This window comes from Populus trichocarpa, chromosome 1 (genome assembly GCF_000002775.5).
Source record: "Populus trichocarpa isolate Nisqually-1 chromosome 1, P.trichocarpa_v4.1, whole genome shotgun sequence".
Lineage (NCBI taxonomy): Eukaryota > Viridiplantae > Streptophyta > Magnoliopsida > Malpighiales > Salicaceae > Populus > Populus trichocarpa.
Genome location: NC_037285.2, coordinates 7433949 through 7449595, shown reverse-complemented (window position 1 = coordinate 7449595; position 15647 = coordinate 7433949). Strand labels below are relative to the sequence as shown.

General features: G+C 31.8%; 1 protein-coding gene across 2 annotated transcripts; it reads left to right on the top strand.

The window, feature by feature from the left end:
• Positions 1–8917: 8917 nt before the first annotated feature.
• On the top strand, positions 8918–15125 carry LOC7478964 (uncharacterized). Of its 2 annotated transcripts, none has more exons than XM_024600800.2 (5): positions 8918–9540; positions 9808–12181; positions 12617–12680; positions 12771–12994; positions 14614–15125. In XM_024600800.2, the coding sequence occupies exons 1-5, from the start codon at positions 9423–9425 to the stop codon at positions 14678–14680; spliced, it is 2847 nt and encodes a 948-aa protein (XP_024456568.1). In that variant the 5' UTR covers positions 8918–9422; the 3' UTR covers positions 14681–15125. The 2 variants fall into 2 exon arrangements, with proteins under 2 accessions (XP_024456568.1, XP_024456614.1); XM_024600846.2 differs by having other exon boundaries at positions 8919–9540; positions 12620–12680.
• The last annotated feature ends 522 nt before the right edge of the window (positions 15126–15647 follow it).

Genomic DNA, 15647 nt, shown 5'->3' with positions numbered 1-15647 from the left:
TACAATGATATAATTTAATTTATCAGATTTTAAATTTATTTTTTAAAAAATTATTAATTCGAGTCTCGTAAAATTCAGGACCACTTAATCTTATATGGTTATTAACTTCAAGATTCATAGAATTAGTCGATATATATGCAACCTAATCCGAATATCTATATTAATAATAATAAAAAAAAAACTGAATATCCGAATATCATTTAATAATAATAAAGTGAAATACTGATTATTAGAAAACTGAAATATAGTTTTCTAGCTATTTCATGTATAAAATTGAACCCTTTTTTTTCTTACTAACATAATCATTTGAAGGTTGCAATGGCAGAAACATAATATAGTAATGATAAAGACCTAATTTAACGCCGGCAAGCTGACTTAACATACTTTATATATATATATATATATATAAAATAAAGTAATGATAAAATGTTTATCTAAAGACTTGTTAGCATCATCATAAGATTTTAGGAATCAGAATATATTTGTGTGTTTGTGCGCAATGAATGGGATGGGCGTGTAAAAAGTATCATTTTCCTATCAATACATCAAAAAATCGGGGATTAAAATATATATTAAAATAATTTAAAAATACTAAAAAAAATATTAATTTAAAATAAAAAAAATTAAATTTTTTTAAAATATTTTTAAAACACAAAAACAAATCACAGGCACAGCAGATAAAAGAGAATCCATCCGTAAGGTAAATTGTCAAGTGGCTTTGGTCTGGAACCCAAAACTTCTGACTTTACTGTGGTAAGGTCTAACCCAAAATCAATGTTTTTGCCTGAAGACCGTAACCCTAACTTTCCGTAAAAAAGCATGAGAAAAGGGAAGGAACATGGAGCCTGATTTTTATTTATTTTCGTACATTCTCAGCTATTACTATGGTGGCCTAGACAATATTCTGTCCCTTTAAATGAAAGTGATTGAGAATCATTTTATTTGAAAATATATTAAAATATTTTTTTTAATTTTTAAAATCATTACATCAAAATAATCTTAAAAATATATATAAAAAATTAAAAAAAAAAATCTCATTTAAAAAAAAAAAACACAATCATCGCAAAAACAATTACTATAAAATTGGGTGATAAGTTGATACGAGCTGAGCGTATGATGACTCACCGGATATTATCATTACATCCTCGCTGCCCGCCAGCCTCTCTTTTCTTCACTTGTACGAAGACAACATATATAAGTGGTTGAGGATTAAAATTACAGATAAAAGGTCTGCATTTATGTTCATGAGTTTGGGTCCTCGCTAATTTTTTTTCATATAAAATGACTAAAACAACCTTATTGATTTGTTGATAAATTCATTTATTGATTAAACCCCATCCCTTTAAAAGCTTCTTAGACTGAAAATAGATATACTTGTGGTTTAAAATTGTAATAGTGATTGTTTTAAAAAATATTTTTTATTTGAAATTATATTGAAATATTTTATTTAAAAAAAATTATTTTTAACATCAACCCATCAAAATAATATAAAAAACTAAAAACATAACTTGAAGCAAAAAAAATATTTAAACTTCTTGTAAAAACATTTTCCAATTACAAAAACAAATATAGCAAAGAATGATGCCTGAATAGCCAGAACTGAGTTTACAGGTGATAAGTTTACAGGTGATACTCAGAGATATGAAAATTGAATGTAGAATGAGTGTTTTTCACCGCTAAAAAGATGCTCAACAAGAAATAAAAAATAATTTTAAAATTGAATAGGTTAAAACTGTGTTTTTAAAAAAATTAAAATTTTTTATTTAAAATTAATTTTTTATATTTTTAAATCGTTTTGATATACTAATATTAAAAATAATTTAAAAAAAATAAAAAATATATATTATTTTAATATATTTCAAAGAAAAAAACACTTTAAATCATAATTATTATTACAATATAAACACCAGCTCAATTGACTTTATCTTTAGATGCAAATACATGGAATATTTGTTGACTTTGGTGAAGTCAATAATAGAATTGAGTCAACAAGTGGTCAATCAACTAACTTTACATGAATGCAATTATGTGCTGTCTGGAAATGCTATTCGATACTAATTAAAAATAAACAAATTAACAAACATTAAAAAGCGTGGGATAGATATATGCACCGTTGATATATTGTTTTTTAGACAATTGCATCCTCTAAGGTCAGATTAAAGGATAATCTACTTAAATTTGATGGCCAACAACAAAATTGAAAGAAGGAAGAAAATGAGTAATGGGTTTAAAGTTCTTATAAAAAGTTCAATTTAGTCCTCTAACTCTTCAAACTATATCCAATCAGTCCCTTAATTTTTCTGCAATTCAATTTTTTTACAGAATTTTATTTTCTTAATTTTCAGCACCAAAAGAAAAGAAAAAAGAAAAGGCACGGCTTGCTTCATAATTTCCTCATCTACCATGTATTAAATTCACTATTGAAAGGGAAATGTTACCGTGGCGTGGTTCGCAATTAATGAGTCTGAAAACATTCAACTAGCAAGTGCAAAAAAACAGGTGATGGGAGTTCCGTCACACGTATCTTTGGTTCTGTTTTATAGGCACTCAAGAGTCAGCGACTCAGCAGCGCTTCTCTTCTAGGAAATTATCTTCACTGCACAAATTTTAAAATTATAGCTACCCACTCACTATCTCATTTCAGGGATAAAGACACCACAAGCATTAGAATAATGAATGTGAAATGCAGACCACAAAAACACCAAGCAGGACTTGGTGGGTGGCCTCCTTTTTAGATGCGGAGGCAAATTAATCCTTTGCTTTAACTTGAAGGATCACGTTTCAATTGATATATATATATATATATATAAAGAAAAGCTCCTCCAAGCCTTACAGCAATCACAGTCCCATCCAGTTCTTCGTGTTTTAAGTCGTCAATCTTCACGCAGAGGTCTTTATAATAAGCACGAAAGACCCTTCAGGAATCGATAGCATGATAAAAAGGCAAACAGAATACGTTTTTTTAATGATATGGAGGGGGAAAGAAAGGAAGAGCAAGCAGCTATAAATGTGTGGGACTGCGGGAGTCCCTTGTATGATTCGTATGAAATAGCTTCACTCGGTCATCTCATTGATAGGCACAGTTTGGCCTTGTCTTCTCCATGTGGACCAGAAAAGGAAGGAAGGGCTGTCATTGATCATGCAAGAACGCCAAGAGATCAAGAAAAGGGTCTGGAGGTCAAGAAGGAAGGATTGTTATCCAAGATTATAAGGATTTTCTTCTGGAAGAGAACAATTATCAGGGAAAGGAATGATCACAAGGCCAGAGAGCCTGGTAATGGATTTTATTGTTTATGTGCCCATGTTGGATCATTGTACACATAAAGGGCTGTAAATGTGAAGAAAATAACGTAAGGTTTCATAATCTTTACATAGAAATTAGCACATCCCTGAAGAGCAGGGAAATGGGTAACTACTTTTCTTGTCTCCCTTCCTTTGCTTACCCTAAAAAAAAAAAGATATTGATGATTGGCAATACCTTTTTATCTCTCTCTTCCCCTCGTTTTGCAGTAATCCATTCAAAAATAATCCAGGTTGAATTGAATGTTAGAGATCATGCTGCTGTGTGTAAGAAATCATTTAGAAAACCTTGTTTTAATCCCCAACTTATACTCAAGAAAACCTCATTCACCGTTAATGAATATTTTAGCATGATAAATTATAATGATTTGACATTGAAGTTGTTCTTTATATCATATTACGACTTCATTAGATATCTTGGATGAAAAAACTTGATGAACACCTGTTAATATATCAGATAATTTTTTTTATTTTTTATTAACAATGAATACATAAAGTATAAATCTTGTTTAATATCAATTACACTTGAAGTAACATTGATAAAATACAAAAAAAAAAGGTACTAATGAGGTAATTCATTCATGTTTCTCTGAATCATTGAAGTTGATAATGAGATCACGAACCAGCTCATAGAATAACAATCCGGTGTAGTTTGTCGCAAGCAAGGGAGAGCAGATTCCATGCTATCTGCTATATATATCTGTAAAAACGGAATTGAATGTTTTTCCAAAATTCCTGGGTGATTTTGATTAGAAAATTTAGAAAAAAAAACAGTTTGATTCAGTTTCATCGCAATCTCGCATCTCATTCTTACTTGGGTTTTGGGGTAAGGGACAACCATCTTATTTTGTTTTTATATATATATATATTATCTTCAGTCCAGGAGAAACTTCAGTAGATTGACTAACCGTGCAGTTTATTACTTTTTTTCTATATCATTTGCCTTTTCTGTCCATAACATCTTATCATACTATGCGTTAGACTTGATATCATTTATTCCTACTGCTGATTCTTCATTTGCCGACCATTGTAGTGGTTGAGGCTTGCTGGCTTTTTCTGATGCCAGCGCCGACTCATCTCAAGGGGAAGGCAAGAAGATGTTGTTCAAATTGGATTTGGTGGCAGCCTGCCACCAATTCTACGAGTCACATGAAATTTCCACAGCTCCCACCTTACAAATATTTCAGTCTCATTCCTCTGTTGGAGTTGGATTTAAGCTGACTGAATCATTTGCAGTCATTTTTGTGATTCCATGCCCGTTGGACTACATATTTAAAAGACTCTTTTTTTTTTTTGACCCGTTAAGTAACTAAAGGCCCATTATAAACTAAAGATACCTATTTATAAACTAAAGGCTAGACAGCATCCTTAAATCAAAATTTGTCAAAAAAAAAAAAAAAAAAACCCAGCTAAATGACCTTTGGATTTATTCGGTTTTAAAATTTTTAAAACTAAATCCAAATTGAATTAAAAAAAAAGAAAAAAGAAAGAAAGAAAGATTGGGTTTAATGATCCAAATCAATCAATGCCAGCTAACTTCGGTTCACCCTAAATGGATTCTTTAGGCCTTTTTTAACCCAATACATTATGGTATAAACTGAAAATGATATAGATTTTATTGTAGCTATTTTATTGTTCATTTTCCACGTATCAGTGTAGATTTCAAAAGTGAATTTTTTTATATAATTTTAATTTTATCCTGAAACTTTTATTTTGCACAATTAAATTTTTTTGAACTCAAATTAGTACTAAAAAGAACAAGTCAAATTAATTGGTGGCAGATTTGAAATTTATTTAAATAATTAATTTTAATCTTCCATAATTTTAGCTATTAGGTGATTCATCATTCTAATTTTAAAAAATTCAATTTAAAAATCAAACTTTATTTTTTTTATTTTTTCAGTCTTTTTTTTTTTGTAGAGAATGGAGATAGGGTCGTTGGATTCCATTATAAAAAGACAAAGTTTATGTTGGAGATGATTTTAGTCACTAAAATAGTCAATTTTTATAACAAATGGTTTTATACGACGAAAAGAGTTTAAGATTAACTGTTTTTTTTTACCTTGAAAGGATTTTTTTTGTTTTGGGTTGATTATGTGTTTTGGAGCGGTTTTTTGAGATCATAAATTGATTTAATAAGGTTACAAGAGTGTTTCGGGTTAAAAAAATAGATTTTTGGATTAAAAAAAAACCTCATTTTTTCATCCCCTACAGTGGTTGGAATCTATAGAATTATAAATGACGTGTCGTTTGCCAATACTGACAACTTTTTATCAAAGAATACAGTAGACGACATGTCGTCTACCCCATTAACTTTAAAATAAAAAACAAAGGCCCACGTGTATGAGCCTAAACTTGTAGGCCTTTCTTAGTGGGTCGGGCGCTTGGCTTGGTTTACTAGAACCACAATGCTTGATCTTCTTTTTTTAATTTTCAATTTTGATTAATACTTTTTATATGTATTTCTTAAAATAATTTTTAATTAATATCTTTTCTTTGTGATTTATTTTGCTTATTTATCATTTTATAAATAGCAATGTTTTAAATTAAATTGGGTGTGTTTAATTTTTTAAGAGGTTAGTATAATTCGTAATTCTTTTTTATATTTCATATAGATCAAATATTTATTTTCTTATGATAATTTTAATATGTATAGTATTGCATAATATTTTTTTCCTTTTATTTTTTTTAATAAATTTTATGTGTGTCTCGATTCTTATTAAAAATTAAATTTTAATAAACAGATTCATTAAATAAAACTAAGTAAATGACCCATTTTTTTATTTTTGGATCATGCTATCATGATATATATAATTCAAATAATTTAAATAAAACCAACTTTTTAATTGGTCTGGACTATAACACAAGTTATTAGATTTTAAACAAAATAATGCATTTATAAAGCCTAGATATTTTATCAAAAACTAATATGGATCCATGGTGCAGCTCGAGCACCAGTCTAGTTTATAAACTAAATCCTAGACAACTCCTTAAGTCAAAATTTATCAAAAATAAAAACCCAGCTAGATGACCTATGGATTTGTTTGGTTTTAAAAATTTTAAAATGAAATCCAAATGGAGTTAAAAAAACCAATTGGGTTGGATGATCCAAACCAACCGGATGCTAGCTAGGATCGTGCCATGCTGAATGAACTGGCACGTATATTAATATCCATTCAGCCTCTTTTAGCCCAATAAATTCTTCTAGGTTTAGGCCTAGCTAGTTTCACGTCCTGACAGGTCTGACAGGTCAACTGTGATTAATACAGGCCAACAACAGAGCGGGGGCACACCAGTTCTGACTTAATCAAGGGGGAAAAGTCATAGTTTTTGCCCTTAGTTTGCTGAAGAGAAGGGTCTATCCTGAAAGTTTATTGTAATAAGAATATTAAAGTGTAGCTTTCTTTCAATTTATGGCATCCAGGAGAGAATCCATGCATGCAATGCATTTGGTCGGACGTGCACCCATGACCCACCCACTACCTTTTCTCATTTATTGAAACCGCCGGTCGTCGACGATCTAGCTTGTATTTCACGTTCTACTAAATGACTTATCCTCTTCCTTTCATTTCCTCTTGCTTTCACACACACACACACACACCGCATTTATGTTTCTGGACAATTTCCACATTTCATGTCTAATCATTCTACAAATATTACTACCGCGTGAACACGCACTCTTTTAATAGCTATTTGAAATAGCAATAACAATTACTTTTAAAAATATTTTTATTTAAAAATGTTGTTTTCTTAGAATTAATAATGTTGTTTTCTTAGAATTTATTTATTTTATTTAATCCAGATATCATGCTATATATATATATATATATATATAGAAAAAGCCAAACACTTGGACCTAAAAAAAATGTGCTTTAACTCATAACTTGATAAAAGAAGGTCTTGCGCATGCAGGTGTGTGTGTGTATATAACAAAATAAGAACAGAATGCGTTAAGTCTATAGAGGCAAGCATTACATTGTTTGCTAGTTCAGTTCTCAATTATGTTGTTAGCCGCACAAACAAACACACAACAAAGCTTAATAAACCAATTTTAACCCTAAAATACCCTTAAACTGATTCAGAAACAAAAAAAAATCTCACTTCAAATTCACCTAAACATTTACATGCAGGAATGAAAGCTCAAAAACACCTACATGATATTTTTCTCTCTTGTGTGGTTGCTGAAATTGATATTTATGATTGCGGAAATGTAACTATCCAACAATTTCCTTTTTTTTTTTGTTATTTTCTAGTGATTCTCTCTTTTTTTTTTTCACGCACTAGGATCATGTTGTTAACAAAATGGTTTTAGACAAAAAAAAATAAATATATATAAAAGTGTCAAATTAAATGCATCAAAAATAAAAATAAAAACAAAAAAAATTATAAAGGCTAAAAAAAAAAGAACAAGAAGCCCTTTTTTTACTTGACTATAAAATTTGATCCGTATAATTTCAATTATTTTTAAACAATAAAGTTGAATTATATTTTATAAGATTCAATATCAACTCAATATTAAATTATTTTTTCAATTCTATAATAACTCTAGACAAATAAAAACAACTTTTCAAGCCAAAATCCTAATCATCACTACGTGAAAGAATGAAATTGAGATAAAAAATTAATGGGATCAAAATAGAAAATTTTCAAATGACAAATAAAAAAAAGATAGTGTACACACGAGTAAAACCAATACTCCAATTATTATTATTTTTTTAATTCAAGAAACTAGAAAGAAAACAATTTTCTTTAGAAGCTTTAGGTTCTTAGAAATAAAATAATTCTCTATTTAAAAAAGGTTAGAAAAAGAAAAACTAGAACTTCTTGTTCAAATACAATATTTTTATATTTAAAAAACTAATTTTTAAAATTTTCAACTTTGTACTAAATTTGAAAAACATATTTGAGAGGCTCTCCATTGTTTTTCAATATAATTTTTTCATTGTTTTGAATGAAAAAAAAAAACAATACAATTTTTTTCTTTTATATACAAACACTTTTTAACCATATAAAAGATGAAAAATATTTTTTTATATTTAATTAGAGTCATAAGTTTAATTTTTATTATAATTATAATATAAATATTTTTGTAGTCAATAACATAGTTTTTTCATGATCATATTTAATTTGAATGAAATAAAATTTATATTTTATAATTAGATTATAAAATATATAAAATATTAAAATGACTATTATAAACTATGATTTTTATTTTTTGAATGAAAATAGTTATATTCTTGATGTGTTTCATTTTTTTTTGTTTAAAATTTTATTTTTATTTTTAATAAATGAACATGTTTTTTTTTGTTTTTTTTTACTATAAAGGAAAACTAAAAAAAAATAAAAATAGTTTTCTGTTATTGAATACACCTTAGCATGATCGATTACTAATCTTTATCTTTAACATAAAGAAAAAAAGAAAGGAATAAAACTATTTTTTTTTTTTATAGAAGAACGGGCAAAGAAGAACCTAAATCTGAACAGTGTCTTACTCGAAACAAGACATGGCAACTAGTGTCATTGTCATGTCTGCTTTAACATGCGTCAGGTCATGCAAAGTAAAAAACAATACCGTGCTCGTATAAACATTTTTTGCAAGCAAACTACCACACATATTTCCACATTTCCTCACATTTTCCCTTACTTTCCCGGGAAAAAGGTTAAAAAAAAAGAACAGTGCTGTCGAGAATCGGTCCAACTCATTCCCTCCCTTCCTTCCAAACTTCCATTTTTATTGGGAACCACAGATTCTTAGATTTTAAACAAACCCCAACACCTAGTTTCTTTTAATTGTCCTCTTTTTCAATGTCTTATTTCCTGTTTGTTTCCAAAGCAAGAAAAATGTTAAATGTTTTCAATGTTATACTGCAATAGAAAACTCAAAGTTCTCCCAAAAAGGATAATAATAAGCTTCAAAACTAGAAGTCTCGTCGTGTATAATAGTCTTGGTTTAGTCACTATTCCATGATTCTGATATTTGGTTTGTCTTGAAGTAAGTAGTTCCGAGGCTTTTGTTTGTTGTCTTCGATGTTGCCGAGGCTTGTTTAGGGCATTTTTTTTTTCTGGGGTGAGCTTGTTTTGTTGTGTTTTGGTTTCTGGGTTTTAGTTTTTGAGGCTTAATAATGGCTGAAGGGTCAACAGAAGTTCGGTTAGTTCATTGTCCAAAGTGTGAAGATCTCTTACCAGAGCTTACTGACTACTCTGTGTACCAGTGTGGTGGTTGTGATGCTGTTCTTCGAGGTTAGTTTTGCTTTACTCTCCATCTGTCTTGATTTTGGTTTAGTTTGTTTTCTCCTCTTTGTTTTGTTGGTGAGAAATCAAAGGAAAGTTTGGATTTTTGTAACTTCCATCGAGTTCCAACCTGTGAACAATAGCTTCAAAGTTTCAATTTTTGTAAGGTTTTCTCCCTTTGGGCACTTCTTTTAATGAAAGTAGGTGAATAAAAGGTCGAATTTTGGTGAAAAAGGGAGTTTGAATCGTTTTTTCTTGTTTTTATTCATGAAACAGCAAAGAAGAAAGGGGCTGTTAATGGTGGGATATTGGAGAAGTCTGGAGTGGAGAGGGATGAAGAGGGTTTTGGGATATTGGAGAGATTATCTGAGAAAGAAAGTGGTAAGGTAGGTAATGCATCTGAGACAGGGAGGGAGAGTGATGGGATTATAAACAAAAGGAGAAAATCAAGAATCTTTAAAGAAAGAACTGTGAATTTTGTTAATATTCCTCTGTCGGAAGCAGAGAATAAAGAGGCTTTGGCTGCTAATAGCAACACAAATGTGAAGGAACAGGAAATGGGTTATCAAAGTTATGCAGATAAAGAAAAACCTTTGAAGCCCCTGATTGATGATAGGATTTACGGAGATAGTAATAACATGAACATGAATAGATGTGAGTCAGTTGATTCAAGTAGAGAAAAAGGTATTCGAGAAACTCCAGCACAATTTAAGAGTTCTGCTGAGTTTTTGAGGCCAGCAAGGGTGATGGATCAATGGGTTTCAGATACAGAGGGTTTATGGGGAAGGAATCTCAGAACGTCTGTCAAACGAAGTAAATTTCCAAATTTTGCTTATCCTGATGAGGGACCTTCAAACTGTCGTTTGAGTTCCTCTCCTTATGAATCCAGCCAGCCAGTGAGGAATTATTACATTCCTGACAAAATTGCATATTTAGAACAGGATCCAGCTGAGCTTCTTAGGAAGTTGGATGGGTTGCAAGAGCAACTCAGGCAATCTTGTTCCGTGGGTGTGAAACAGAGGGAAAGGATTCCTATGGGCAGCAAAATAGCTACTCCTGATCATTACCACGGTCGTGATGCTTACAATAGTTTGATGCATCCCTTGCCTACTGATAACCATGTTGCGAATCTTCCTTATTTCAAGCACTATGGCCGTGGCCCTGCTCCCTATGTGAGCAGTGATGACATGGATATGCAGAACTCATACATTCCATCAAAGCATTCTGCAAATGAAATGCCAGATTATGCGGATCTATACCAGCAACAAACTCCCAGGATGCGTATCCATCAACCACCCCAACAATACTTGCATCAACCACTTCGTGACAACTTTGCAGGGCAATATGGTGATTACAGTCATGAACCTCTAGTATCGTATCCCCATGAAAGCTTGCATCACAGACCTGCGTGCTCCTGTTTTCATTGCTACAACAAGAACTGGCGTATTCCTTCACAAGCCTCACCCATTACTCCTGGCAATATAAAATTCCCAATGACCTCAACTGAAACCAATTTCAATCACCATGTCAATCCAGTAACATATGGTCTGCCTTTTCACCATCCTCAAGCAAACCCCCCTGCATTGAGTTCACGGGATCCACGGCCACATCTAAGATGGCCAATTGATGTTGAATCAGATATGGATGGCTTTCCCCAGAGTCGTCCTAGAAGGGTGGTGGTAGCCCGTGGAAATGAACAGCTTTGCTGTCCTGTAGCTGGTGGGGCCCCATTAATAAGTTGTTATAAGTGCTTTGAGTTACTAAAACTGCCTAGAAAACTTAAAGCAAGGGAGAAGAACCTACGAAAGCTGCGATGTGGTGCATGCTCAGCACTTATCTTGCTTGAAATAGAAAACAAGAGGCTGATTATTTCTGTTCCTGCAGAAAGCAAGCAAATACTGGTCGGGGCTGACAGTGCCTCACATGAGGCGTCTAAAGAAGTCTTCTTAAATTCTGATGGCTGTTTGAATGCTGTTGGTACAAATTGCTCAGATGATTTTGATAATCCTGGGTATGACTTCCAGTCGGTAGATTTCAAAGATGTACTATCAGAAGAACAGAAGCTAAACCCAAGCAAATGTGAGAAAGGGCATGGCCTTACTTTGTCATCTTCTATTATTTCTGAGGAAGAGGAGAACCTGGATAGCATGGTTGTTCAGAGAGATTTTTCTTATGCTGCTGAGTTGCCCATAAAAGATAAAGTGCCTTCAACATTTCAAAGCTCACCTACCCAAGATCATTCTGGTGATGTCTTATCTAGTCATGCAGGAAACAAATGTGATAAAGGAAACAGGGTTGGATGGACGGAGCAGGAGAATGTAATACTTGAGAAGAGTATTTCTCGGCAGAGCTCTGTGAAAGATGTCTCAATGGCAACTGAAGTGGAAGTTCCTTTCAATGAGTATCTACATACCAGTGTATCTCAAGACTCTGTGAAGGTAAGCAAAGAAGAAGATCAATTGAGGAGCAACAAGGGGACTGAACCATTCTTGGTGGGTTTTATTAAAAAGAGCTTCAGGGATTTCTCAAGATTTAATCAACACATGCATAATGAAAAACCCAACGTTTTAATTAATGGGAAACCTATTCCAGCTAGCCTGGTCAAAAGGGCTGAAAAGCTTGCCGGGCCAATTCAGCCTGGAGATTACTGGTTAGTATTTGCTTTCTGTTGCATCTTGTTTGTTGCGTAACTTGTACAAGCAACATAGTGCTCGTAAACTGTAAATGATGCCACCCTGCTGACAGCAAAACATTAGTGTTGTATAGTAATAGTTAGATATCTGTGTTTCCCTTGTAGTATACTACAAAATGGCTCATGAGTGAATGGCTAAGACATAAAAATAAAATGAAGAAGGAAAGAGTACCATTTTTTCTGTGCTTACATATTTACAGCACCTCTATAATCCAAATTTGGTAGCTGGGTAAATTATCATGTAAAAGATGTTGAGGATTTTTCTTTACAATAGAGCCATGTAGTTTCCATTTGTTGATGTCTTTTTTCTTGTCAAAGCATGAATATGAGAGATTAAATGGCCTTTGTTTTTCATACACAAAATACTAATATTTTCCCTGAATCTGCCTTTAGCAGGTATGACGTTCGAGCTGGATTTTGGGGCGTGACTGGACAACCTTGCCTTGGCATTATTCCTGTGAGATCAAGATATCATTGGTTTGGATATTTCTTCTTTAGATGACAACTTTAATGTTTCCGCAGGCTAACTGTCTTTGCTCTCTTGCAGCCTTCCATTGAAGAATTTAATCATCCCATGCCAGAAAATTGTGCTGCTGGTAACACAAGTGTCTTTGTTAATGGGAGAGAGCTGCATCAGAAAGATCTTGACCGACTTTCCAGTAGAGGACTGCCAATCACGAGAGAGAAGTTCTACATCGTCGAAATTTCCGGGAGAGTTTTTGACAAGGATACTGGCGAAGAGCTAGATAGCCTTGGCAGACTTGCCCCAACGTAAGTTCCTCTTTTTCCACAACTGCTTACTAAAGACTTATACAATGCTTTAGACTGTGGTGATGTTTAGTTTATCATAATTTAAAATATAATATATTTAAGGAAAGCCAAGAGTTCATATAAGTTCAAATCTACAAGCATGTAAAATAAAATTCATGGCAAACATGCTTTTAATATAAATATAATAATAGAATTCTAGAATGCATATTAAATATATATTCAAACTTGCAATTGATATCAAATCAAAGTTTTAGCATGTATACTAATAATAAAAATATCTATGTTTAAATTAAAACAAAGTAAAAAATTTACTTGTTGAAGCACTTTAAAGTAACAAAACTTTTGTTATTGTTAATGATGAATTCTTTGTCCTTAAAACTTTATTATTCCTCACTTTGTCTTCAAAGATTCCAACAACATCACTTTGATGCATTTCTAAATAAGGTCTTTGAACCAAAGTAAAACGAAAACAAAGCATAAAAAGAGAAGTAAAACGCTATAAAAATATAGAAAAAACTTGTGTAAAACTCTTCAAAGCTCACAAATTAATTCTCACCATTACAATAAACCTAAACTCATCCCGAGCACGAGTCGGGCTGGTGCGAATGTTGGTTTAAGTCAACTCATCACTTTTCTTAGGACCTCTTCTATTTAAAAGCTTGAGTGCTTTTTGGGTACAATTTTAGCTTTCCAGCTTTTTACTTTATAAACATCAAGATAGTTTTGTTTCTTTTCTATGTGAGATAAATTTTCTATGTGATATAAAGTTCTTTTAAAGAATTTTTAGTTTCACCAAAGCATGCCAATCAATGATTCTTTGAGATCTATTTCTTATTTACTCATAATTTGTTTAAATCATATTAATGTTATGTTTTAAAGAGTTTATATCGGGATTAAATTTCAACAAAGTTTTAACTTGAAAAGTGAGTGAAGCTCACTTTTATTTTGGCGTCAAATGTATTCATTAATCATGTTTTAATAAATTTTCCAACACAGTAGAAACTTAAACAGTTTGTTCTGTGACCAGAATCATGGATATCAAACTCTAAATGATTCGATATCATATGGACAATATGATAAAGTGAAGTTTAAAAAATGTCACTCCTAAAAACTGGCCCAAAATTTGTGATTCTTGTAAATAAAAAGCAATTAATTAAAACCAGTCACAAGAAGATTCGGAAACATATATGTCCAATCAACTTTGCCTGCCTCTTCTCTTCAAGGTCTTGCCATTGTGGTTATCTGGAGAATTTTTATCATGAATGCCATCGCTCATGTTCGCATCATGTGCCTGGACTGTCAAAAGGAAGAGAAGGAACATTTTGTGAAATCTGTTGCTTTGTTCTATAAGAACAAAATATCAACTCAAGGATGTCTGAAAACTAAAGGAAGGAAAATTTTCATTAATTTTCTTGTAGTTGACACTGCTTGGTTTTCGTTTCTGCCTTGCCTTGATCAATATAAAATCACCATCAAAAGGCCCATGGCCTGAAATGTTGAAAGTGTAGAATACTTCTTGTTTGGCAGCTCACGCTTTTTACTAATTACATTTGCTAGCTTTCAGGAGACTGGATCTCAATGTATATTGATGCAAACTGATTGCTGACTGTTTTGAACAGAGTTGAGAAGGCTAAACGTGGCTTTGGCATGAAGGTTCCAAGGAAGCTTTGTAATCAAGGACCTTGATCAGTTGGGGATTCTGAGGTCATCAACCCTACATTATTTGCAGGTGTGTTGTTTTGTTGATATCCTGAGTTGTCTTTGTCCTTGCAATGTCAAATTCATCCCAATGTCTACACGCAACATGGTATTCATGAAGTCTTCTTGTACATCCTAGTATGTAAAGTTGGATGCCTTTCTGTTTATTGTCAATGGTTAGGAATGCAAGTTATTCAGAAAAACAGGCTACAGGGTTTAATCTAATGATCATTAAATACTTGAATAGTTCCATTCAGAAGTTAATGTATGATTAGCAGGCAGATTAGGGCATAGGCACATAGGCAGACTTTATGTCCCTGTAGGAAGGTGGCCCATCATTTGTCAACTGAAAAGTGAAAACAATGCTGCTACGATAGGATTAATAAAATACTTGCTACTGTAATGCTTTTAATAAGATTTTGAGGATTCTTTACACAGTAACCACTTGATGCTTTTGGCTTTAAAATCATATGCTGCTTTATTTGGATAAATAGCACAGGAAAAAGAAGAAGAAGAGGAAAGTAACACAGGATGAAAAGATTATAACACAGTTTATGTGGAGGATGTGGTGGTTCATAAGAGCGATAATAATATTGTGTTTTAGAATCATGACACTAATTATAATTTTATTATGATTCTAAAAGGCAATATTATTGTAATGTTACACTTTAAAACCATGATATATGATTAAATATTGTGGTTCCTTAACCGAGATATTTATTACCGAATCATTTTGAGAAACAACTAAATAATTTAGAAAACAAGTTGGATAGTAGCCAAAATAATCTAATCGTTTTTTGGATTGTTTTGGCTACTGCTTAATTTTGAATTTTTTTTGTTTTGAGCCTGAAAAAGTTCATAAAATTAGTTTTTGTTAATTTGAAATTTAATTTACTTTTGATTTTAGAAAGCTAAAAATATTATAATTTTAACAAAATTTAAATAAAGTTTTCTC